At 40.6% G+C, this 27,771-nt stretch overlaps 1 protein-coding gene across 10 annotated transcripts in view; it reads right to left on the reverse strand.

Moving 5' to 3' along the window:
• The window catches only part of rapgef6 (Rap guanine nucleotide exchange factor (GEF) 6), a 150,859-nt gene that overhangs the window by 36,353 nt on the left and 86,735 nt on the right, over window positions 1-27,771 (reverse strand). For all 10 annotated transcript variants that reach the window (XM_078265207.1, XM_078265205.1, XM_078265210.1 and 7 more), the window contains 5 exons: window positions 12,551-12,682; window positions 6,114-6,291; window positions 4,549-4,685; window positions 2,278-2,436; window positions 846-998 (listed from right to left, as the gene is read on the reverse strand). In XM_078265207.1, coding sequence (XP_078121333.1) covers window positions 846-998; window positions 2,278-2,436; window positions 4,549-4,685; window positions 6,114-6,291; window positions 12,551-12,682 — 759 coding nt within the window. The remainder of the gene's footprint in view (window positions 1-845; window positions 999-2,277; window positions 2,437-4,548; window positions 4,686-6,113; window positions 6,292-12,550; window positions 12,683-27,771) is intronic.

The raw sequence follows: 27,771 nt of genomic DNA on the forward strand, positions 1-27,771 counted from the left end.
TATACAACGTCTAAGACACATAAACTCTACTCTTGTGGTTTCAGCGAGTTTGTTAATGTCACCAGAGCAGAGGTTTCTGGGGGAAATGATTCATTTTACAAGGAACAGAAACTAGAAAGGAATCCACTTTTGTCTGACACAAAAAAGAACAAAGCCAAAATCATACGCGGAAATGCTAACCGTTGTGAATTGACTCATCTCCACTGGATATGTTTTGGAGCCAACAGCCTTCCTCGAAAAGGGTGGCCAAAAGAATCATTCAGGCCCATTACCCGATCAATACCAGGCTGCCTCTGGAGGCTCGGGGAAAGGATCAAAAGGCCTTGGAGCGCACTGCAACGTAGCATACAAGAAAATGCTCCGGCAAACACTAATAGTACCAACGGTGCCTCAGAGCGGTCAACTAAGAATGCCGAGCAGCTTGATGTTTTTGCAGACACTATATGGGAGGGCACTGTCGATTCATAATGAGGTGGTACACAAATCAATCCAAGGCATTTCAGCATATTTAGTACATAATAATGAGATAAAGGGTGAGTTTTTGGTAATATTAAGCATGCTTCTTATTGCTAGAATGCAGCTTAACCTTGGGCATTAAACTTTCCTAGTGTCCTTGTGTCCTTTCCTGCCTCATGTTGTTTAGGATATGATATGAACAAGGCGAAATGTATTTCTACGGTATATTGAGTCAGTTAACAAAGGTTGAGCTCTGGGTGAATGCTAGTCTAAGCTTACGTTCGAACCTCAAGAATTTCAGCGGACACTTCAGAACAGCAAAATGCTTTCTTGAACTCCAGTTCCATCAAATTGAACAACACATCATTCTAACATTTAAAATCACTAACCTTGATGACAATGTGTCCCTTCCTGGTCCCGCTGCGGTCAAGCTCACGGTGCTCTTTCACCATCACGATCTCCCCCTCCTCCTCCACCTTGTGCGTGTTCTTCTCCACATGGTTGAGGATGCGCCAGTAGTCCTCCTGGGCGACGCAGACGAACTGGTCGAGGATGACATGGGGAAAGCGGGTGAACTTGTAGTAGAGCAAAACACTGCTTGGCACCATAGCCGGGTACTCAAACAACAGCAGAGAAGAAACATGAGGGCGTGTAGAGAGAGACATGGGAGGGATGGACGGATGAAGGAAGGTCCAACAACACTATTTCTTACTCTAACACTCAATATAATATACCTATGGTGGTCCAAGATCTTCTCACCTATCCATTTCGCATAAGCATCCTTCAATTTGACACGAGCTAAACTAACTTCCCGTTATACCACAATGCTCCGAATGTGCCAAGTTATGACTCTTCACTACCCTAAAGCATTGTCACTTGCTGCGCTTCCCTTGACTAAATCATCAATTTCTGCATTTGGCTCGCTAAGTCTGACCTCTGCAACTTCCTGTGTTTCTGAAGACAGGAAATGATGCATGCAGTGGAGGATCTGAGCAGTGTGGACAGAGAGCCTGCTACCGCAAGTACACGCTAGACTACTTTTATGTTTGAAAACTCATTACCGTCACATCCCAGCTCTATATCAAGACTGTGAGAAACCTGCATGGCTGTTTGTAAACACGTTTTAAAAATATACCACCACATGACAACGTGCAATAGACCTGTGGTTTAATTGACGCCCAATATTTTTTATTTTTTTTAAAAGGTATACCAAAAGTAATACCTGCTATCATGCTATCATAACTTACAAATGTCAACTTTTATTATAAATGTCAGGAAGGTGAAGTTGACAATCTCTAAATTCAGATGTGTCATTATTTAGTTGTGGTTGCAAACCTCTACACTGTGGTATAAAAAAAAGAAGAAATTAGGAAGAAAAACACCTTAATTTAATAATAAAGTAAAGCAGTGCAAGACTAAAAAGGAAACGCATACAAATTCATACAAATTAACTCAAAAATGATGTAACGTAAATTCAAAATCATTGAATTCATGGTATATTATGAAAATCAATTATTATAATCATTATAATCAATGCATGACTGTTCCGGTAACAACGGCAATATCATATCACTAAATAAATGATTTATCTCTAGTTGACAAACCCTTTGTCTTAGTCTGCCATGTGTCAGTGCAAGCAAAGACAGTAGTTTAGTGCTATACAGTGCTATCACCGTCTTTCTCAGCTGCAACAGATTGTTGCAAAATGATTTTGTTAATAATCACGTTGAAGCTGTAAGTGTACACCAACATCTTGCAGTTAGCAGCGCAACCATTATTTAATGACTCATTTAAAAAAAAATCTTTATCAGTCCTCCTTACCTGGCAGTCGTCCCCTTTGGTGCGAACTTCTCCGTTCATGTACTGTTTGTCCAGTGAGGGTGAGATGCCAAAACTGTTGCCCATACACAGAGTCTCCACTCTTCCCTCTGGATGGCTGATCTCCACTGCCCCGTTTAGGATAACGTACCAGAGGTCCAGCTGCAGAAAGGCACACAGAGATAACTAAATCATCAAGCATACAATATCAAACACTCACATTTTTCCAAAGCTACATCAATATACTTTACATCCATGTGGACATAATATTCCGAAGTACTCTTATGTATCAACAGGGTAGTGTGTACAAGCAACAGCGTCAAATATATAATGGTTTGACTGTGGATCAGAATAAAATAGTGTGCTTCACTCTGACTCTTAAAGACTCATCATTAACATCAATTGGCAAATGCTATCTAAAATCATCAGATTTCAAAGAGCACACTGGATATCACTGTAATGTTTGAAGGATTTGGAAGTAACTGCACAATCCAAGCAACAGAATTATGCTGCGCAAGAATGGCTGTTAAAATGGCTATATATTACTAACTGACATGTATTATAATGTGAGCATTATGTGCGTTGAGTGAGGTATGAGTGTGGTGGTAAAGGGGTATTGTGTCTCTATGGTGGCTTTTGAAAAGGAAATGCTAGCAGGCATAATATAACAAGCCATTCATCCACAGGTGTGAGCGGATGGAGAGAGGGTGAGTGTGCCCCGGGCTGCCTCCGCAACTATAACCAATATTTCCTCTTCATTGCCTTTTCATTCTCTGACTGTTTCTCACCCTGCCCATCTCCAAATCTGTCAGTGCTTCGGTTTCTCTTGCTTCTAGTCAGCCTCTCACTCTCCTCATTTCTCAGCAATGACGAAATGGTAATAAGGAAGGTGAGGTAAGGCAATGAACCACGTACAGTACATATTAAACACAACTGTCCTTTAGAGGCTATTTTATAATGTTTGCATAAATCACGTTTTTATCATACATAATATGAGTTTATAGCTAGAATATTTATGTCAGCCTGCAAAGGTTTGTTAACTTATTTGTCAAGCTCTTATTCTTGAAATAAAATGGTCAGTAAAATAACTTTAGCTGGTTTCACGCTCTACCTGCAATCTCTCCTCCTTTCTGCATCTCACCTCTCTTTTTACTTGTTAGACCACTTTAGACTCTTTATTTTCCTTTCCCTCCCTCTCGCTCACTTAGCAGAGTTGTGTTCATTTGTGAGAGGAGCCAAGTGCTTCTCTTTGACCTTCAACACGAGTCCACAGAGAGACACAGAGTGGAGGAGACCTGTCCATCAACTGACTCGACACAGACAGTATGAAGGCACAGACACCCATATGATGCACACTGCCTTATCGTGTGTGTGTGTGTATGGTTTTGTCCTGCTGACATGGATTCTCTTCCACCTGAAGCTCGGCGGCAGGCAGTTCATTGCCATTTATTACCCTCGGTTCTAATGCTACTATGTGTAACCAAACAGCCATGACAGAGCTCCCGTTTCTCAGGCATGTAACTTAATTAATTAGCTGTGTAGCAGCTCAGGTGATTGACGGGGCTTTTACTCTGCAGTGACTTTGCACATACCAGTTTATGTATAAGAATTAGCTTTGGATAGACTGGAGGATGTGTTTGTCTGTACGCACAGAAACGTGTCAACACCTGTACGTGCTCTTTCAAACCTTTGTGTGTGTATGTGTGTGTGTGTGTGTGTGTGTGTGTGTGTGTGTGGTTCCATGTACTGTGCAGTTTCGTGTCGTTTATTCCATCCTTTCTTTATGTTCTATTTTACCAACTTTTGCATGTTCAACCATGCTTGCCTACTACAACTCCCTTTATGGTTGTGTGTATTTTTGTGCGCTCTTTGAAAAGGTTATGTCACTGTTTTGCAGGCCATGGAAAGACAAATTTAAGATCCTTTAACTGTAATTTTATTATTGTCCCAATTAAGAATTATGAAACGCATCTGGTTTCTGAATGAATAATGATCAACACCAATTAAGTTGTTGGAATTCAGTGTAATAAATTAATAACGAATTAATAAAACAAACATATTGTGCATTTCATAATTACCCTGTTAGCGATTATTCTTAGTGGGACATACAGCAAAAGAGGCCAGTAACATGAAAACATAATGACTCAATGCATAAGAAATATTCTTAAAAACCTCAAATTCAGAACATTAATTTAAAAATGTTCTTAGACTTTTATAGTGCCCTTTTACAGTAACTGTGATACATTTCTGTGTGTGCTATTAGTTTATTCATACCTCCTGTTTGTCGTGCAGCATGACGGTGCCAGCCTGCTCCACCACCTCAAACACCATGACGCTACACAAGTCTCTCCGCACGGACATGGTCATGTTGGCAAAGGCAGGCAGCTGGTGCATGAACTCCAGTAGTTGCTCTATTTAGCACAAACAGGATGAAGGGCACAGAAGAAAGCAATTGAATGGAACAGAAAGAGCATGTATCGACGTAACTTGTCTATCCAAAGCCGAGTGGATTTTCTCCACTGACAAACAGCAGCATTTCTAAAACAAACAATGGACTTTTAAATGGTCCCTACTGCAAGCAAACCCTTCTCACATTCATATCAGAGCTAATGTCAAGTCAAGTACAAAGAAAAAATATTTTAGAAAGTGTTTAAATTTAAAATTGTAGTCTCAAGGATTTCAGGAAAAAAAGATATTCATCAAAATCCTAACAACCTGTAACCTTATAGAAGTCAAACATCACAATAGCATAGGCACACACATCACAGTATATGCTAATGCCATACTATTATTAGCCAGGAGCAGTGCATACTACCAGTGTGTGCCTAAGATTGTCATGCCTAATGAGAAACTTTCACAGCATGTTCCTTCCCTACAGATCTTCTGTCTACCTCCTCTGCACTTTGGCTGAGAACACAGTGACCTAGCTCCAACCTGCACACTATGCAGCCTGGTTAAGTAGCTACCTTTTATTCCCCCTGCTGTTATCACTTCATTAATTTCCTCTCTTTTTCACTTCCCTTTTTTTCATTTGGTCTTTAAAATACCTGATCACACTTTCTTTTTCTTTTTTTTTAAAGTAATTCTTAGTGTTTCTAAACAGTGCATCTTGGTTGGAAGATGGTTTGTCAGATGACAAAACAGAATCACAAAGTTTAGATTCAGTTTAGTACATGTTGATTACTATGAGTTGAAACCACCTTGATCTGGTGAGCTACGCAGAATAAAGCTACACTAGACAAGGTTATATTATGTAAAAAACTTCTCATAGGACTAAATGCTCTTGTTTGACTACTCTAACATTGATCAGGCAGTAATGGAATATATATGCCTTATGAGGTTGTAATCCTATTATAAATATTTTGATGACTATTTGACGAGTATTGATGATAGGCTTAAGCACTGGTTCCCAACCTTTTTGGCTTATGACCCCTTAAAAGAAAGATATGTATTTATGCTACCCCCTCCAGGACCGGAAGAACGGGTCCTGCTAATGAGCTCGTCTCTCTGATTGCCTGCTGAAAAATACACACTGGAAGGGCACTGGTGTTTAGAGACCACTGAGGGGGGTCTCTTTGCTAGAGGGGCATTTGTGTATCTCCTCTGTGCTCACTGAATGATAGATGGTGTCTACGAGGGCTGTATGTCCTGTACATGAAGTCTAAAAGTAGCAATTGACAGTCCTCCAGTATATAAAGTGACATGCAGGCACATACAGTGTAAGTGCCCCATTTCATTACAATTAAGTGCATTTTATTGAAATATGGAGTGTACTATTCATTAGTTGATCACAGACAAGCAAAAAATAATAATCTTTCCAATCACAGAGTTAGACTCACCGATGTCGTCGTCGTTGCGGTCGGCTGGATCTTTTTCCAGACTCTCTCGGACAAGGTCTCGGCCCAGAAGAGTGTCTGAAGCTCTCTCCAAGTCCTCATCTTCCTCCTCTTCCTCGCTGTCCACCGCAGCCTCTGGAAGTCCAGACAGGTCCACATCTCCCAGCTCGCTCTCTGTGGCCTGCAGCAAAGACAGTGGAGAAGGCAGCACAGTGCTTGGTAAAAGTATGACGGCGGATGGAAGAAGTCTGTGGCCACTTAAGTTAAGTATTGTATGTTGTATGCAATCTATGTATCTTATGGATGTTTTTAGGACATGTAATCATTTTATATTGGGTGTCATTTTCCATAGGATTAAACCTGCTTGACTCAAGAGATTTGATTCAAAGCACGTTGAAATAATGTTAAAGGGTATTCAGTACCATTACCTGACAATTAAGACGTTGGCACATAGCGATCAATTCTATTACATTATTGGAATGTAAAAGGTGCACAAGACAACTTCAAAGTGATAATCTTTACTCATTAAATATTTCCTATAGTTTCAGACAATTAGTATGTCAGTTATAGAATCAAACAGCATCAAGGCTTTGGAAAAGTTACATCTTTCAGTGGAGTGAAATCTGTAAAAAAAAATCATAAGCTGTCTAATACTCCCTCTAACTTTATAGCTCTATACCAATCCCCCCCCCCCCCAACCCTGAAACCAAGTCCCAAACTAGAAAACAAAGGCAAACAGCCAAATATTTAAATCCAGCAGTAATAATTCATATGCAACCACATTTTCCCTGTGCGGGGGCAGACAGATGGTTAGCAGAGAATGGCTCTAAAGGGGCATAGGGGCTTTCAGGTCAGGTGGGAATTGAACCATCAACCTAGAGGTGGAAAGAGGAGCTCCCTAGTGGTATTGGCAGCATTGCAGGCCATCTGTTAGCTCTTGCAGGTAGGCCTACAAGTGAAGAGAATTGTCTGGCAAAAATGAGCCTATTCCCCGATCCAGGGACATTAACTAGGCACCAATAATTCTGCATTTTGGTAGTTGTTGATTGAGAAGAGTGGAATGAAGCTGGTGGGAAAAAGTTAATTTCCTGCCCTACAGGATGAACTCCCTAACTAACAATGCAATTGAGCTCTTGGGTTCTTTGGAGATTTGGTACCTGGCCAATGGGTTTTATAGGTTTCTCTGGAGGCAAGAGGATTAAGCTAACAGTCCATCCCGAGTTCAGGCACAGGTTCACTCGTTTTCATAAAATAGGTTGGACAAGCTATTTAGAGGACTTTTAACCCTTGTGTTGACTTCGGGTCACATTGGCCCGTTTTAGATTTTTGTTTTATATCAGAAAATATTGGACGTAGAAATGTGCGCTGAAAATGTGTAGAAGAAAAATTTAAAAATTTAAAAACGTTGGAAAAAGCAAAAACTGTGAAAAAAAAGCATCACAAATGTCAGAAACAAAAGTGGTTTTTTCAAGGTTGAAGGGAAGACAACACAACAGCTACTCAGCTCTGCACTATGTACAGTCCTGCTCACCATTATTGGCACCCATGAAGTTTAAGTACATAATGTGGAATATCTCCTGAAAAAAATAAATCAAGTAAAACAACTTTTTTTCTATAGAGAATTTGTGTTTGATACAAAAGAGCAAATGATAAAAACAATTTAAAACAATAAACAAGGGGGGGGGGGAGAAGAGGTACGGAAATACATTATGACTCACCTGTGGTAAATCACAAATGAGAATTACCCGTGATAAATTGTCTGGGCTCATTTAATTTGGCCTAATATATAAGAATAGACAAGCAAGAAAAAATATGTTCCTGTCTGAACCCTGAATCTTTTCTTTGTCACCAATAATTAATGACTGAATGAAGATAATAAAAAGAGACCTGAAATGATTTCATGGAAAGCAGCACAAAGGAAAATTACATGCACGAATAAATACTCCATATTTATTAATCTGCATAAAAGACACTCAAACCAAACGTCTCAACAACAGCTTGTCCTACAAGTTGTTCTGCAGTGTAAAAGTACATTTTTCTTTTGCCTCACCTCTGATTAATTGAGTCTTGGAGGAAATTTGTCTCATGTATTTATCAGGCCAACATTGTGCATAACAAGACAAAGGCTAAAAGTGTAGCAGTACTTTTTATAGTTCCCGACAAGAATCAAAACTCCATAGTGTCAGACAGAAGCTGTTATAGAGGGTGTTAAAATCCTGCAAAAAAAGGCCTTCAATTTACAACTTTGTTGGAAAATGGAGGCATTGAGGTTGTGGGAAAGAACGGTGGTGCAATCCCTGAGACAATAACGCCTCGCTTTACCTTTCGCCCTCTGTCACTGACATATCTTTCAGTGCCTATAAGGGCCCAGTTCATTCCGAATGCAGGATGTGCCCTTTCAGCGCAATTCCCCTGGTCACAGACTGAGTTTGAGCCAGGAGGGCAAGGGACATCAGATCTAGCCAAAACCTCCACATTTTACAGTGCTGTGTCACAATACCAGAGACAGAAGAGAGAACAGATGAGGGAGGAATGCACACAGGTTCAGGATATAGCCAAGAGATAAAAGAAAGGAGCGAAAAACCCAGAAAAAGAATGGTGTGATGTGGTAGGGATAGAGAATACTAGGAGAAAGATGGTGACTGACAGGAGAGGGATGTAAAGAAGGGAAAGGGCAGAAGGGAGGAATATGAGAAGTAAGAAGAAGAGGAGGCAAAAAGGGTCGAAAAGTTGGGGAGTTGGAGTAAAGTGAACGACTGTGAGTCAGTTTAAGGTAAGGGAGACAGTGTGAAAAAGGAGAAACCCATAACAAAAACAGTCTGCTGCCTTGACAGCTGAGGACCACAGCTGACTGGAGGGTCAGCGCTTTAAGACAGCTGTAAACAAACAGTGCTGGGTCGGTGACAAGCTGACGGGATCAGATCCGTGTGATAAATATCTAATCTCAGGATGAAGGGATCAGGTCTCTGTGTTAAACGCCTGACCCAGGTTGGCCTGACTAGCATCAATCTGCAAACGCTCGCAGATAGGCAGAAGAGGGAAGACCAGAGGCCAATAAGGAGGTTAAAATATCTGAATTATGTCATATTGAGAGTCCAGGTGAAACTTGGATGGCACTGACTAAAATATTTCATTATTCATCGCCTGAAATGTAATCCCTAGGTCAGCAGGTGTAAAATCTGTGTCATTGTTTTATCGGATACATACAGAGGGGGAGAGAGAGTAAAGCCAGAGATGGAGAGAAAGAGCGACAATCTTCAACCACACAAATGAGGGTAAACTTCCCTGCATCTTGGAAGAAAGCAAAATACTGTAGATCTCTATATAGCAGCCAAGAGAGCTACAGTATTTTGCTTTCCAAGCTCTCTCTCTCTCTATATATATATATATATATATATATATATATATATATATATATATATATATATATATATATATATATATATATCAAAACCTTCTTTGTTCTACTTTGTGTGTATTCATGTTCTTCTGGATTGTGCCGTTTAAAGTGTATTTGTTGTCAGGGAAATAACACCTTTATACTTGCTCTTAAAACAACAGGATATCAGCATTGTTAAGATTTCTCACTGAAACAAACCGGCTCATTTGTTTGTTGGCCAGCAGCACCCATTGATCATACCAGCACATTAACTTGTAACTAGCTCATTAGTTTGTAGCTAATGGACCTCACCAGTTCCACTGATGAATGCTAAGAATGCTAACAAGATGGTGTCAAATAGGAACCCCTCCCAACCCATACACCTATATATATATATATATATATACACCTATATATATATATATATATATATATATATATATATATATATATATATATATATATATTAATGAAGCGAAACTTAAAAATACTGCAGCACCCTGTAAAGAAGAGTCAGGACTGAAAGGTAATATGAAAAGATTATTTGATGTATAACGACTTTCTGTGAAAAGGGGGGAGATTAGGAGACTTGAGGGATTAAAATGATGAGATGACAGCTTTGTCATGTACCCTTTTATGGATTATTGATTCACAGCCATTTAAATATCCTACACTCAAGAGAGGCGTTTCATTCCAAAGCACACTGAGCTTTTGATTGCTCAGAAATGTCATGTAAAGGTGAGCCTGATACAAGAAAAGAGTGTAAAATACCTTTGTACATTAAACATTTTACACTTTGTGCATTATGATGGGTGAACAGTAGAATAAAAAAGAATAATAAAATAAGCTTCCTAGTTTGCTGACATTAAAAGGGTGATTGATAGAAGTAACTATTGATAGTCATAGTTGAATAATGACAGTTTAGTGGGTAACTACATAGAACCTCAAAATCCCATTGATACCTCTTTCCTCTGCAAATCTCACAATTTGAAACTGCCTCTGAAAACGGGCAAATCTCAACGAGCCGCCTAGTTGACGTCAACTCGGCGGCTCCTCCTCATTTGGCTCTAGCCTCTATCTTTGTCACGCTCAAACATTTACATAGTCTACACCACTGATCTGAGGTCAGCTTAGTCTTCTGAATAGGTCGCGTAGATCTCAGAAATTGTATACATTGTTAATCTGCTATTTTACCACTACATTCACTTCTGAGACTTTTTTATGCGAGAAATCAACTATGTAGAGGTCAAATATGGGCCGTTTTACGAAAACTGATGGCTAATTGCAAATTTTGTCCGACTGTGTGTCGCAGTTCAGCAGGAGCTCAGAAGGCTACGTGACAGCGTGACAGCGGCCGGTGCTGCCTCGCCACCCAGCGTGTCCTACTTCATAGACTCTGGCTCGCTGTGAGCTAGATGGATCTCCGTCACGACCAGAAGCCCGCGGCCCTCCATACCCGCGCAAAGTCACCGTTTCTGGGTTACTGGAATACAAAATGCAGAGGCCCTGATGGAGCTCCAGGCCCTGCAGCTAGCCGCGATCTTTACCCATAGGATTGAAGGGACAGTAGCAGCTAACGAAATCCCTAATGTTAACAAAAATGCATTAAATTAAAATCGGACACCATTGTTAGCGTTATAAGACCTTGGGGTATATGTTATATAAGTGGCGTGACGAAATTCAAACTGTAAATATACTCTAGTTATGCCGGCAGCTGGCAGCCAGCCAGAGCCCCGGCTCTGGCTGAGCTGGGGTTCGCTCAAACCAATCAGTGCACAGCTCATCTAAATATTCATGAGCATACCATATTTGGAAGAAAAGCTCTTGTTCCAAATAGAGCCATATTCACAGGGTAGTTAAGGGCCTAATAAAATAGCATTCGGGCAATTTTCAGCCCAACCGATGTTACATACCCTATTAGGAGACCTTAAGGAACAGTGTAAAATACCCTATATAAATCACTTAATCACCCCTTTAAAGCAATCGTCAAGAGCGCAGGGGTCAGACCTACAACTATTATAAATGAATTACATTTCAAAAGGACACAATCAACTATTTCAAAGGTCTACGTGTTTTTAGTGCTTTCATTTAATATACATGTGTGTTTGCTCCTAGTTGTAGGTGATATTATGAAATGTCAAAGTAGTTTCCTGAAGTATATAATCTCCTACAGTTGTCCCATGCACACAATTCCTGACACTGCTGTTTATGGAAACATAAGTCGAGTAGTCCTTCAAGTCCGACATCATCTGCATAAGTGATGTACACTAGATGTCATACACTCTCAATTTCCCTGCTGCTCTTTATTGCATACTACCTGTGAAAGCAGAGAAAAAGAACACCTGCAAAATGATCATTATAAACCTAACTACACTGACGATCTTACAGCTTCTATACCTGTAGCACAGGTATAGACGGGGCTTGAAAGGTTAGGTTAATTTCCTGCATGTGACCTTTCATCCGCAGCAGGAAGTACAGAGGGAGACGGATCACCAGGATGCACAACTGATGCACAATAATGAGCGAGATACTGAGGATTATACTGTCAGAAGGATAGAGGGTGGACAAATATGCTACAGGTGGACAGAATTGGAACAAATCGAGCTGTAGAGAATCCACCATCAGTAAAACACCAGGTGTTGTCACAGTGTTGTGGTGGATGGGCTACAATAGACAGTAGGCGTTTGTCACTGGATTGGACAGGCTTCATTAATTTTTCAATGTACTGTAATAATGGTGGCAGGGATGAGAAAAAGTTAATCTTTCATTCATCAAAAGCTTGTTCTTTTTTTAAATTGACAGTGAAAAGCAACAGGATACAAAACATGAATAGTAAGCGGTAGCGGACTGCTGAAGAATTACACTTCTACAGCCTTTTAAATTATACAGACGTTTAACTTCTTATAATAAAATACTACCCTAAAATATTTACCATGGGGGAAAGAAGATGGCAAAGTAAAAGGAAAAATGTTCAAACGTTGATAAGAAACTTAAATAACACAAGGTTTCATAGAATTGAAGCTTAAGGAGATTGTCAATGTGTCCCACCATAAGTACCCACCTGGTAAATATCTGATAGGCTGCTACTCCCTGAGTCGCTGGCGATACTGCATCCTGATTGGCTGGGAGGCATGTGCATCACCTGCTGATGGGCGTGGTCTGTAAGGTGCATCTTATTAAGGTCAGCAGGAAGCTGTTCAGACAGACAGGATGTAGTAGAGAGACAGGAGGAGAAAAACAGAGAAGAGGATATGAGTTCAATAGGGGCAAACACGCACGCACGCACGCACACACACCTGTTTCATCAGCCTGAAAGCCAAAGCTGGTTTGGCTCTGTTTGACAAGATAATTAACAGAAAGAGGATGGAGGAGAAGACACTTCAGACAGCTGTAAATTATGATCCAGGGCTGGAGGTTGATATGATTTCTGAGGGTTTGAGGTGGGAGGCTAGTGTTATATTTTTGGAGTGACCTTAACAAAACGATGAAGCATTCAATTCTGACAGTGGCTGTCTCAATAGGACGACACGGCTGGCTGACTTCTATGCAGACAGCTTACATGTGCCATGTGTGCACACTGAAAAAACATACATGCACATTCATACATGAATACTCAAACTCTTTTAGAGCCACATCCAAAGGCACGCAAAAACACCTCCATTGCCATTTTAACAATGAAATTAGCAAATACATAAATACAATACACAAATCTGACAATTTGTTTAGTTAAGGATAATGGAAGAAAATTTGCACAAGGCAAAGTCTTAGCATCGACACAAATAAAATAAATGTTTCTATTTTGTTGTCACTTTTACCTGAAGATTGCACACTCCAAAATTCAGAATTGCATTCTCAAATAAACCCCTAAGATTCAGAAAGAGACAAAGTTGCTTGTTAAGCAGCCAACTGACTTTTAAAAACCTGTGCGGGGGAGGAGGGTTTCCACAAAAAGGACAACTTGTAAACTTTCACTGACAAAAACTGCCACAGAGCCGTAGAACCGGTGACAAACAGGTCACCAGATCAATACATAACTTTTAAACTACTGTCACACAACTTTACAGCATGCATTAAACCTAGAATCACCGTACACACCAACAGACTGACCACACATAACCTAACCATTGTAAAGTTAGCTATTTTCAAAGTCCAGTTTAAACAATAAAGCTAGGTAAGTGATTAGAATGCGTAATTATGGCTAATAATTCCAACAAAAACAGGCCAAATTTTGTGAAGATTTATTTGTGCATGCTGCTTGAGTTGGCTGCTTTTGCTGGGTATTGCTGAGTAGTTGTTAGATCACTGCTATTGTACTGTAAGTGGTTGCAAGCACCATTGAAAGAGAGAGACTGAACAGTACACTTAATATCATGAAGTGATGATACCTGTGCGTCATTGTTAGGTCTTCAATTTGCATTAAGTTCAATCTAAAGCATTGCACCTATTTAACTTACAGTAAAGAAACACATTTCCATCCCCAGTTTGTGTGCTGGTAAACAAATCAACAAATCTTAGTGTAATACTCTATTTTCTCTTAATTAACAAACTCATTTACACCATCAATTAATTGACAACTTGGTAAGGGAATCAATAGTACTACCATCTGGGTGTATTACATTAACTATATCCCCAAATACACAGCACAGGACACCTCAGTAAAAATGTTGCACAAAACACAAAATCCTCCACTTAACTCACAATAAAAAGAGTTCTAAGAGAAATAGTGTGAGCCTGACTAAAAGTCTTACTAAAGCAGAGCAAAGCCTCTTGGTAGACTCAGAGATGCAATGCTAAAAAAGATTCAGGAGCCCTTCATAGCTGGACACATACTCAGTCAACATAACGAGGCACCTTTATCCAGTGTATGTACAAGCAGGGCAACCAAAGGTCAAGTTCAGGTTTTACTCCCAAATTTAGCAGGTTTACAATTATAATAACTACATTATGCTCTACTGTAAAGCAGTGAAAAAAGAACTGGTCTACTACACAAATACACGATAGATGAAGATGAAAGGAAAACTAAATAAGAGGTATTTCTACAAAGGCTGCCGCTGCAAACAATATTTTGAAACTGATTTAGGAGGTTAAAAATGGGATTACCTAGAAAATGAGGCAGGTACTTCATGCCTCCTCTGCTCTAGAAAAAAAATGCAAACCTCTAATTCTTAAGACTTACCAGTTTGAATTGGGGCAGTGTTAGGGTGAGAGAAGATGTCCTCCTGCGACAGTGTGCAAACCTACAGCACACCTCCTCCATCGCCCCACATCAGACAGTGCTCGCTGTCCTAACACTTAAACACTCACGCCAACACTTTGCACATGCAGAGCCACACCAAGCCAAACTGAAGCTTGGAAGCCAGCTAAGGCTGCGAGGAACCACGGTGCCAACATGCAATATTAAAGATGTTGAGTCTGGGGGTGCTGCCCCCTCAGTACTCACTTCTAATAGGCCTGTTGTACTGTACGACCCCATCAGCACTTAACCCCCCATTCCCCCGTCTGCCAAACCCACAGGGAAACAGCATTGAGGGGTGGAGTTTAACAAGTTCAATGACTTGATCTTAATGTGTGGCATATTTAAGGGGGACACTCACTTTAATGAATTCATGTACACTGGATTTACACACGGGACTTATCCATTTTAAATTGTTTTCTTTTGGACCTTGTTTTCACAGTTATATTAACTTTTTATTTGGACATTTTCTTAATGTCTGGACTAATGGATATCCAATAAAATAAACAAATAAAATCCTTATTTACCACAAAGTGCACTACATTTACAGTCGAACAATTTTTGAGTCTCCAATTTTCTGAGAAAAAAATAAATCAACAGGCAGGTGTACCTATTATTTAACATTCACTATATGTTGTTCCTACAGTCTGGGACAACATAGTGTCCTAGATTTGTTTCCATTTGTACATGGCCACCTCTTTCCCTGAACAAATAATAAGAGAACGGAATCAAGCCTATGATATATGGAGCTGAACATTGCAGTGAAAGCAAAAGCAATTCAGAGATTGACTTGTTATGGATGCATTGATTAGTTATTTAAGTTATCAGCTGGCATAAAACTTTTATGGCACATTTGGTTTGGACCAAACCCTGGCCATGGGAGGAAACCAGCATTATTAAGACAAGTAGTCATTCATTCACAATATTTATTCAGACTAATTATACGGCTAAATATATGACTTTGTCCAGTCCCTTAGTCTAGCAGAATAGCCCAATAGATTCACACAAAGAATCTGAAAATTCCACACACACACACCTATATTATTGTAGTATACCACTTAAATATTAATACATTCTGAGTCCCTCTGTCTCCATCACTCATCAATAATAATTCATATGATTAGCAAACATCTAAACAATATGATTCCAATTTCAAAGTGTGCGACTGAAACATTCAGACACACATACTGACTCACAGATCTCTGACATTAGTTCAAGTGTGACTGATGTAGCATTTAAGTGAAATCCATTTCCCATTAGGTACGGCAGTGTAATGAATTGTGTGTTTCACTTATTAAACCGCAGGCAACACCTAATCCTAGACTCTTTATGTTATTGACTTAATCACACATATACACAAGTAAAATCCCCTAGACTCATCCCCAATGCTTGCTGTTGACCAACAGTCTTTACTTCTAGTTGTGTTTCTGTGGGAATAAGAATAGACAAAAAAGGTGAGGGAGGGGGGGCCTAGATGGAGCAGTTATAACCTAGTGATGATGAAGCTCCCACCCTGCATCTATCTTATACATTCACCCGAATCTACATACATAGAGCCAGAAATGAATGTGTCCAACAGCTGAGTCAATCAGGACTCAGGGAAAAGAAGCACACACACAAAGCTTACCAAAAGAAGATACTGAAAGGATAAAAATATGGCATATGATTGAACAGCCAGACCTTCATCTCGTCATGATCATAGAGTAAACGAGAAGTTTGAGAATCCAGCAGCAACATTTCTATTGGCTGTGAGTTGCTGACTTGCCGATACTGATCTTTGGTAATCAAAGAGGTGCTATAAGAAGCAGGATATTGAGGAGGTAATGGAAAGGTTTTTCAGACATATAACATGTGACATTGCTGGCTCCATCTAGCTGTTAAAGTTTTGGCTTTGTGTCATTCAAACGCAGTGACTTTTACATTAATGGTTCTTACGACTTTATTCAGATGTGACAACACATTCATGGAAAGAGACCCATGCTCCCGAATCAAATAAGGCAAGGACAGACATAGGGAGATAATGTGTGAGTATATGAGAGAGGGAAGCACAGAAGGGGGAAGTCGGGCGAGTGTGTGTGATGGGAGAAGTGATGGGAGAAAGTGAATAATTGTGGTGGTCTCGTGGCTCCTATTCACACCACAGAGTTAATCCTGCTTTAATCCTCCTCTTTCCCTCTCCCAGCGGGCTGAGCTGTGGGGGGGGGGGGTTAGGGGGTCTCCCATTTTCCTCATGCATTAAGAATGAGAGTTAGGAAATGAAATATAAATGTGTAAGGTTCCTTCAGCTGTACAATTCTATCATGTCAACGAGAGGGCACAATCATAAGAGCATCGAGCTGGCTGTAAATGTCATGTTGCAGTCAGACAGGCCAAGCTTACACAACACTAAGCACTTACAGAGTCTGATTAACTCCAGAGAAATTAACCTATCATCTATTATAATAAGGGCGAGAAAAGATTCATTCCAAGAAAGATGCAGCCGCCAAAGAAGGTGCAAATCCACAAGAAACAAGCCTGGAGTTGTCAGAACATCAAGTTGTTACCTAGTTTGGCAGTTTATAAATGAATAATTGGCTAATGTTGTGAACAGAGAACACAACTGGTAGGGCTGGTATGTTTACTGTTTACTGTTAACAATGATGTGTGAAAATGCATTTATTTATTCAGTAATCATCAAATCACACACTAAGATTATAAAGACTTTGTGGTTAGAACTAAATGAAATTAGGCTATATCTGAATAAAAGCTAGTTTTACTAAAAGGACATATTTAATATTTCTTATTTAAAAAAAAGGCCACTTTGCAGTTTTTTGGCTAATTTTACGACTTTTTTCTTTCTGTAGATAGACTCAGGTCCCTAAAAGCAAAACAAACCAGTCAAAACATATTAGGGTGAAATCTTCTTATTCCTTCTTGTATAAATTCTAACTGGGTTTCACTTATTGCTTCCAATTTTAACAATGACATTAACTAGCTGTGGGCCTGAGTGCTCCGTTCCCCCCCATTTCCTCAGTGATAAAATGGGCTATAAAGCCCAGACTGGCCATTTGGCTACACAGACAAGAGACCGGGTTTCCCAAAGGCATTTTAGTGCTGAGATAATCTTTGCTACATTGTAGGTCAATGCGCAGAGAGATGTTTTGGGAATGGTTGTTGGGAAACCTTAAGACATTAATGGATGAGGCCTGGTCTGTCTATTATTATAATCTGGAGTTAACCAAGGAAGTAAAAGGGTCCCAGAAGGGGCCACACCATTAAAATGATTTTCAAACAGTGGTGCTACTTTACCTCAAATTACATTTTACATTAATTATTAGTTAGGCCTAGTCGTTTTCTGACCCAATATTGTTGATTCTCAGGCAGAGATACCATTTAATGACTTAATGGCAGGACACACCTGAGACTTCACTAAACCACTGGTAATCAGAGAGAAAGAGACATCTACACAGACAGATACCTAGACAACGACAGATCAGAGACAAGCTAATAGAGGAGGATAAGTAAGAAGATTTATCAAAAGAGATGGAGCACGACGGAGACGTGCACACCAACATACACAATGAGACAAAAAGAAACCGAAGCAAGAGCGAGAACAACACATTAAAATGAATAATAAAGGAGGACAAATGGCTTAGCTAAGTAATTAAAGAAAATGTGATGAGGCTGATGAATTCTGATGAGGATGATAATTAAAGTGGGTTCAACAAACAATGACACAAACAAAGCTCAATGAATATTTAAAGACAATGCTGTTGTATTTGCAAAGAGAAAACTAAATGACAGTATCACAGGTAGAAGAGGTATTGTGCAGTGTATCCAAACGGATGCTGAAGTGTAATAAAATAAAGACTTTTGGGGTTGTTCGTTTTGCTGGTGATCACTGGGAGATCACTGGATTTTAGCTAATCTATATGCATACTTAAGAATGCTGTCCCATTGTTCACAAATCCAAACAGATGCCAAGACCCAATAATCTATAATGATGTACTACATGGATAGTGTATTATGATGGTGCTAAATATAGATACAAAAGGACTAGTGCTGACCAAAGTTTATTCAAGTATCATTAATAGCCCCCCAAAATAATCAAATTTCTACTGACTGTAGAGGATAAGGGAATAATAACAATTAAGTCCTGTTTTAAAACTGGCTTGGCTTCACTACTCATAACCCCACAGCTGAGTAAATACAGGCATGGTAATGGATGGTGAGGTCACTGGTGGGGTATCTGACATGAACATGGCCGGCCTGTAGATGTCAGCAGTGACAAACTTGCCTTGACATGACTTGAGTGGTATGCCAAGCAACACAACCATCAATCAGCAATGAACTAAAAACTAAATGAGCATGTTAAACTATGCAAGTTAACATTTGTGTTGAGGTGAGAAAGTTTTCTAGCAACAACTTTTTTTTTCTTTTTTAAATAGAAGCTCCAGCGAAAAAGGTGTTCATTAAATTCCATAAAATGCTTTCCCACTATGCATTTAGAGCATAATTACACACTAAAACAGGAAACCCTAGCTGTTAACATATGCCTTCACTCATAACAGTTGTCCTCATGTGTTAAGTTAGCTCCCAGTGCAGGTTGTTACACCAAAAACCACACCACAGCAGCAGTTCACCTCTGTGCAAAGACACAATGTAGCTGCAGTCTTTTTCATTTCTCTGCTCTTGGAGTCGGCTTTGCATGGTCTCTTTTTCGACCGATCTCACCTCTTCGCTTTGATTATCTTGGTTACAAATTCCCATCTGCAGTCAATCTCCATGTCCAGTGGTTCACTCCCTCACCACAACCTCTGCTCTCCAGTTTCCCTGTCAGTATTCCAGTCTTACTTTCTGTCAATTTCTCCTTTGGCCTTCATCCCCTTCTGCCTATTTTTTGGAGAGGTTTTCTATTCTTGCATTTTTTTCCCTACTGGATCAAACCCCCATTTCAGCTCCAACACGCAATACTGCATCAAAGGGAGCAAGTAGGAATGAAATGACTGCAAGAAGCCTCATCAGACTAGCCAGATGAGAACATTGGCACTGCAGCACGCGCACACGCACACACACACACACACACACACACACACACTTTGAAGCTACAGATTTAGCCCTGTAGCGTTGCAGAAAGCTTTGATCAATCAAGGCTTTTGGCTTGGTCGAATGTCGTAAGAGGGTGACTGTGTCAGGAAACATGCACATTCATGAGCAATACGAGAGAAAAATACATGCATGTACACACACACATACAAAGGAATGCCTACATCAACCCTTCCAAAAATGAATACATAAGACAAAATCATGCTAATCTACACACACAGATCGAGTATATTATCTGTGAACTGCGCTGCATCTGGGCTTCATTCAGTAAAACATACACTGAACTTACTGAATAGGCTTAGCACACAGCAATGCTCCACTCTATTACTGGCAAGTCCGCAGATGCTTGGATTAAGATACAGTGAAGGGAGAAAGAGGGAGATGAGGAGAAAATAGAGGGACCTGAAGTGAATATGACTGAGTGTAAGAGAGATGGAGAGACAGAGATAGTGTAATAGGGTAACAGTGAGAGGGGCAGAGTGCAGCATATGATTGAGACTGGATTGTGTGTGTGTGTGTGTGTGTGTGTGTGTGTGTGTGTGTGTGTGTGTGTGTGTGTGTGTGTGTGTTAGAGAGAGAGCAAAGGTAGGGAAAGTGGGGAAGAGTGTACAATAAGCATAGAAGCAAGAGGTGGAATGAGGGTGAAGTGAAAGGGAGGGAACAAATGAAAATAAAAAGTCTCAAATATTCTCTTAAGAATCCAATTCTACCTCAGTCCAGACTACCATATCTTTGGCACAATGGCAGTGTATGTGTATATATGTGTGTGTGTGTGTGTGTGTGTGTGTGTGTGTACCAGCTGGGGAAAGGGGAGACATAATGAATTGAAGCAAGAATTGGAGGTGACAACTGCGAAGGCAGACATGCCACAGAGAGAGGGAAGGAGAGAGAGAGAGTGGGTGGAGTTAGCAGGGGACCACATGAGGAGATGAGGACTCAAAAAGACAGACACAGACACACACACACACACACACACACACACACACACACCCACCCACCTACTTTGTAAAACATGTCTCTTACTTGCAGTGAAAACCTTAACCAAAGTAGAAATGTTTGTTAATTATTAATTAATTATGCATTCATATATTATACTGGGCCAGATTTAGATTAACCCTAGTTAAGGGAATAAACACCACTTTTCACAAGTATAAGCACTTGATCATGCATTGAGAAGAGTTTGTTCAGGAAGCATGTGCCGTCTGCTGAGTCTGGGGTCAAAGCGGTGCTTCCGTTTCTTTGCAAATAGCCTTTAATATTAAAGGGGCACTCCGCTGATTTTTACTTGTCACAGTATGGTTTTCAGCGACATACAGTATGCTCACAAATGTTTTGAACGAAAAAAAGGAGACATCAATGGTTAGAGCCTGAAAGTGTGGCAACTGAAATGGAAAACCTTTTTTCAACATCAGATGATTCGGTACAGCAACACATTGCCTAGAAATCTCTGAAACACATGTTAATATCAGTTATGGAAAATAACTGCATCCTGATTTAACTTTTGCCCCAGTTGTTTGAGAGTGAGAAAGGATAGAGATGCAGAGAGACACACATGGAGAGAAGGTGGAAGGAAAGATAAACCAAGGAAGTAAATAGAAATGGAAGGAAAGAGGAAAAACAGAGTCTGTGCATATGTGGGGTGTTTCTTTGCCCTCATTTCATGTTTAGTTAATCATCCACACATTCTAAAATCCTGGACACATTACACTACCTATGCAGATTTCCCCCATGATTGTGCAACGTGATTGGCTGCTAAAAAACAAGTCAAGTCATAGTTCAATAGAACAGAAACCATGCAACTCATTGTACCGGGAATTTCACAACTAAATCGGTTAAGTACTCAACTTGTTAATGTAATAACAACCCGGACATTAAACAATGTCTCAGCCCCCTGCTGTTAGTAATGGCTCAACATTGGCTGCATGCTCATTCATCCCACATGGTCATTCAGTTTTCTGGTGGCTTACAAAGTGAATAAGGTAATTAGAATGGGTCAGTACCCCTGCAGAGTCAAGTATTTTACTCTGGAGGACTGGAGGTATCACAACCAGGCTTTAGTGGAAATTCCTTTCTTTAAAGAGTGTTAAGTATGATTTATGGTTCTGCGGAGGCTCCACGCAGAACATGCGTGTTTGTGGCAGCAGTTAGCAGTCGGTAGTTGATGCCAAACAGTGTTACACTGGGAACACACCACCCGTGTAAGTGTTGCGTAGCGTAAATAAGTGCCTGATCGTGCGCCTGGCCTTTCACACTGGATGCATATTTCTACGCGCCGGTCACAAAGCGACCCTTCTCTCTCTCCCTCTGTCTCTCTCCCTCTCTCTCTCTTACAGAATAAGACAGGATGAGTGGGGAAAACTGTGGTAATTGTAGCCTATACAGTATTTGGCTGTGTGTGTGTGTGTCACTCTCTCCGTGTGCCTGATCGCGTGTCTCGCTGTGAGAAGTCGAGACAGCCAAAATCACCGTAAACCTGGCTGTTTTATTTTGAAATGTGTTTATTTTAGGGCTGTCAAAATAACAAAAAAATAACGCGTTAAAAAAAAAATAACGCAGATTAATCCATTCCATATTGACGTTTGACCCGGAGCCGTTTTAGCCACCATTGGACTGTAAAATGAAGGAGGGAGACGAGAATGTTCTGCCTGGATCATTGATTGGAACATTTACTTGTAAAAATCTTCTTCCTGCCAACCCTGGCTACCGAAATCTGGTGCCACCGATATGTCTGCGCTTCTCTCTGATGCTCTGAAACAGACGATACCAGCAACACAAACACCGCTGCACGTGACGCTAGTTAACGCTATACTCGACAGTTTAGGAAAAGAAGAATGGGACGGTTGGGTTTAGGAAAACAATAACGGGGTTGGGTTTAGGAAAAGAAGAAAACGACGGTTGGGTTGACACGCGGACACGATCCCCGTCTCCAGGGTGAAAGCCCTGTGTTGTTTGACCCATCCACCACCCCAACCAACCTCCCTATGCGGATTTTCGGGCTTTCATACTACTCGCTACAGCGTAAATTGACACACAATCGCAAGGTAATGTAAGTCAATGGAGGCCAAACGGCGTTGATAAACACGCTAAAAAGCGAATATGCATCTTCATAACATGCCAAAATGGCATACGAATTGACGTGTCATCCATACGCCACTTCTTGAGATCAAGTCTGACATGGTAATAGGCTTGTCAAATCAAATGTGTGTATGTAGGGTTTCTAATATAGCGAACTTGATCTTGTACACTATCAAGTCTTTCTTTTGTTCTGTGTGTGTGTGTGTGTGTGTGTGTGTGTGTGTGTGTGTGTGTGTTTTGTACAGGAAGCTGCAAGGCGTCTCTGTCTGGGCCCCTGAGGAAGGTGGGCCACGGCCAGGTCTGCCGGATACAGGAGGGAAGGCTAAACACTTGGCTTGAATACTGACACGACTACTTGTGCATGCACACACACGTATGTGCACAGACATATACACCTTAGTACCTCCCGGCTCCCCTGTGATAACAGATGCTTCCTGCCCTGCAGCCCAACCCACACTACTTCACACATACAAACAAAAAAAAAAAAACAACACACACACACACACACACACACACACACACACACACACACACACACACACACACACACACACACGCAGCGGGTCCCTGGCACCCATACAGGTTGACACACAGGCCTGATAGAGGGGCAGCCCCACCCTTTGGTTCTCCTGTGGTGTTTTTGTGTGTTGGATCCTGCTTCACACTGTTGGCCCACTCACCTCAGCCCAGACAGAGCTCACTGCAATTTTGGTTCTATCGGCAGGACAGGAAATTAACTTTACTTCCTGAACTCCAACGTTTATCAGACATTTTATTATTTTTCCTGACAAAAACGATTTTTGACAACAAAAGTCGGTCAGAGCAGCTGCTAGATATGAGCCTGAACTGGGGCTAATATGGTTAAACAAAGCAACTCTTTCCATTATGGTTTGAATTTATAATCATTTGGCTGCTTTTGTCGTGAATGTCCCATGCTGCTGCCAAGATGTCTCAACATGACGGTCTACAGATGTGCATTTTTATGTAAAAAAACAAGTGTGTTAATGAATATTCAGTGTAAAAATGTGAATGCAGAAATGTGGTTATAATAATAATTGACTTAAATTCAAACCAAAAGAAATGCTTTTTGCTTCACTGAAGCAAACCTGCAAAAAGCAAGTGTATTTGTAGGTTAATGCAAAGAGTTGTTTGCTTTAGAGATTGGTTGGTCACTTCAATGTGTGTCTGTGTAATTTGGCATTTGAAAAAAAAAAAAAAGATTAGCAAATTAATAAGGTTTAGTGTGTTTGCATGGCTAAATTGACCAACAGATCTCCTTCCTGCCTGACGGCCTTTGTTTTCATACCACACATTGTCTGCTTCCCCCATACTCTCTTTCTCATTGTTTTTCTTTCTCACACATTCACAAACACCCACAGAGCAATCACCATCCATGTATTTATAAATGCCCTTGAAAATTATCCAGTAAAGGCTCTCTGGTTGTGCAGGCAGAGGAGGGGATGGGGATCAATATCAGTGAGATAATGCCAAGTGAAAATGGGGGGGGATTGAAATATCAGCATTAGGGTGCGAGAGTGAGTGAGTGTGTGTGTGTGTGTATACACAGATGGGGGTAGCAGCTCATATCTGACAGAGCTCTGGTAGGTGGAGTCTGCATACATAAAATGAAGGGGAGTAATGCATGTGTATGTGCACATTATTATATGCATGTGGGTGTGTGTGTGTGTGTGTGTGTGTGTGTGTGTGTGTGTGTAACTGTGCACAAAGGCTAGAGTGCATCTCCACATGAGCAGCCTCAATTTCAGTTCATTTAGCCCAGTAATGTTGACCAGCTTGGGCATGTTAATGCATACAGGGCCTGAGTGGGCTTCTCACTCTAAAATGTCAGTCTATCATAGCTAATGGACATTAATTACACCATTCAGGACAAAACACTAGCTCTTTTTTTTGCCACTGTACCCAGTGAAGCAATCAAATAGCACTGCATTTTCGACATCAAAAGGTGAAGTGTGGTAAACTACTAAGCAAGCAGGTTACTTTTCTATCAGCTGAGAATGGTCACCCTTCTTCTCATCTTTGTCTGCACCATAACTAGTATTGGAATGGGTGCCATAATGAAATTTGAGGATATTTGCATTTTATATGTGACAGGTGACTGACTATAAATTATTACCAATTGTACCCTGATTATATCCAGATCAGCTGTGAAAAATGTGCAAAAAGCTAATAAATTACTCAAACACTGCCAACAATTTGCCTTTGACCAATACATTGAATGTGCAAATGCTTCACTAAGGCTACTTACTGACCAGACCCCATTCCATGTAGGATTTTTTCAAAATTACAAAGCGACCTAATATAAGGGATGCACATGGAACAGAGGAAGAAAATTTTAGCAACAATGCATGTTTTTGTTTCCAAGGATTGAATAGTAATTTATGACTTATGGGAGGGGAGTTGGGCATGGCCTGGCCTAATGCAACCCATATCGATCTTTATCACCCCTACTTCCTGTGCATATGATATCCTAGACCTCCTCTGGCATGCTAAAAGCCCTCTCTCTATTGTTGCCTCTTGCTCTGATTCTCTCTCTCTCTCTCTCTTTCTGTTTTCTGTCTTTGTCTCTCACTCATTTACTCTCTCCCCTCATGCTCTTAAATGGATGCACCCCCTCCCATTACCTTGACACCCTGTATGATTTCTGTCAGTCTGTAAATCAGCCTGTCTCTGGGCTTGAGGTCAGGGTAATACCTCTTTCACACCAACGACCAGGGTCAGACCAGGGTAATCTGACCTGTGTTCAACCCTTCTTTTGTCAATTCAAACCAAGCCAGTGCACAAGGGTTGATCCCTGGTCATGACAATTCAGATATGAACTGGGTCAAAACCCGAGATATACGTAAAATTACACCACGTGCTGGAAACGGGCGGGAATTTACATGTCATATAAATCACTCAATTTATTTGTCACGTGAAATGATATAAAAATACAATTTCAGTGAACAGCTAACGTTATCACATAGGCCTACTCAAGTCTAGCTGCACACCACCAGAACTAGTGTTTTGTACTTGAATTCCTCATTGTACAGTAAACTGCAGGCTGTAGAGTCGTTGCGCTGTGAGCTCGGGCGAGCGGAGAGAGAGTGCAACAGAGCTGTGAACGAGAGAAATAAAAAATATACTTCTCTGATCGTTTCACGGCGGTTACGTTCTAAAGCACAAATAAATAACCATCAAACACTCATCAGATGATTGTGTGGAGACAGACGCTCTTTTCTCCTGCCCTGCATATCATTCAATGCAGGTGCAGCCGTAAACAACGAGTACTCTAGTATTGATTTATGGCCATTTTAGGACAAGGCGAGAACATTTATCTTAAAAAAAAAAAAGAGATAAAAAAAAGAGAGAGCCATGTGAATCAGTGGCCACAGTACACTGCAGATGTTTCTCGGGCTAGCGAGAGAGAGAGGGAGAGAGAGAGAGAGAGAGAGAGAGAGAGAGAGAGAGAGAGAGAGAGAGAGAGAGAGAGAGAGAGAGAGAGAGAGAGAGAGAGAGAGAGAGAGAGAGAGAGAGAGAGAGAGAAACGTATTTGCATACGACAAAATCTATGTTGCTGTTTTTTTCTCAAAGTGTGCGATGACATGTGACGACTGTCTTGTGCCCCCATTTCCAACCAGTGACATAGTTTGTCCCGCACGGTCAAGTGCCATTCACATTAAAATTGACCCGCGTCTGACCAACCGGGTTAATCCTTTCACACACAAAGTCAACCCTGGTTCAACCCTGGTTGAGCCCTCTGTGTGAAAGGGGTATAAATCTGCCAAGGCCAATGTCACAGTAAGAGGCTTTGGCATTATACAGTATCACCTGGCAAAAGGTCATCCTCTTAGTGCATCCAAAATGGTTCTGTCAACATATTCAGGTACCGAGGGAGCCACTGTGCAACTATCCAATAGTAATCTTTTTTTAATGGTGCCTGCCATTTCTATGCGCTGATCTGATGATGCAGAGGATTACAGTATAAAGTGCAATTCATGATTGGCAGCTACTCTGATCGGCAGGGTTCTTTCTACTTTTTTAGTCTAACTTTATTCTTATGTACCACAGCAAAACTGATCCCCATAAACTAGGATTTACCTTCATGTTGCTTATTTGACACACTGGCCTCTGACAGTATTTAAATGTCACCTTCTTTGTTATAGGAGCTAATTTGAATGCCCCGTCTTGTTTTGGTCTGCAATAGCTATTACATGGGCCACTGGTTTTCAGTAACTCTGGTTTGCAAGTTATCGTTCCTCTAAAGTAATGAGAGTAAAATATGTATTCCAAGTTTAGAAAACAACATTCAAATGCTCCAGATGTCAGTTTTTTAGGGATTGCACATATGAAATCTGGATGCTATGATTACTGTTTACTTCAACCTTGATTAGAACATTGAAAAAACACATTTTAGGTATTTCGCTGACACTTTTAAAGCTTCTTCAAATGGTCAGTATGAGAAATGTCTCTCTGAACATTAGGAACTAAATTAAACCATGTATATGTCCCATGTCACCATACTTTCTTGGTCAAGGTTTCTGCCAATTTCTCCTCCAATTAAACCGCAACAATCCCTTAATTTCATCTTTGAATTGAAATCAGTTTGGTAATTACTTGAGGTGTTATCTTTATCCCTCAGAGTGACATCTGAACATGTCCCTTCTTGAAAAAAAATGCAAAGCTTCGAGGCGCTCAGTTCCTAATCAGACTCATAGCGCTGTCTGGGCATGAAGCCACAGCACTGAGGAAGAGGGTCAATACACTGTACTGACGAATACTTAATCTTCTTACTCCACTCAATAGATGTTCAGCAGTTTAATGTAGCTATCTATCCTATCTGATTTGATGATGAATGGTAGGCTAGTAACTGTAGCTTGAATCAAATATAG

The sequence above is a fragment of the Sander vitreus genome, chromosome 13 (assembly GCF_031162955.1).
Source record: "Sander vitreus isolate 19-12246 chromosome 13, sanVit1, whole genome shotgun sequence".
NCBI classification, from domain to species: Eukaryota; Metazoa; Chordata; class Actinopteri; order Perciformes; family Percidae; genus Sander; species Sander vitreus.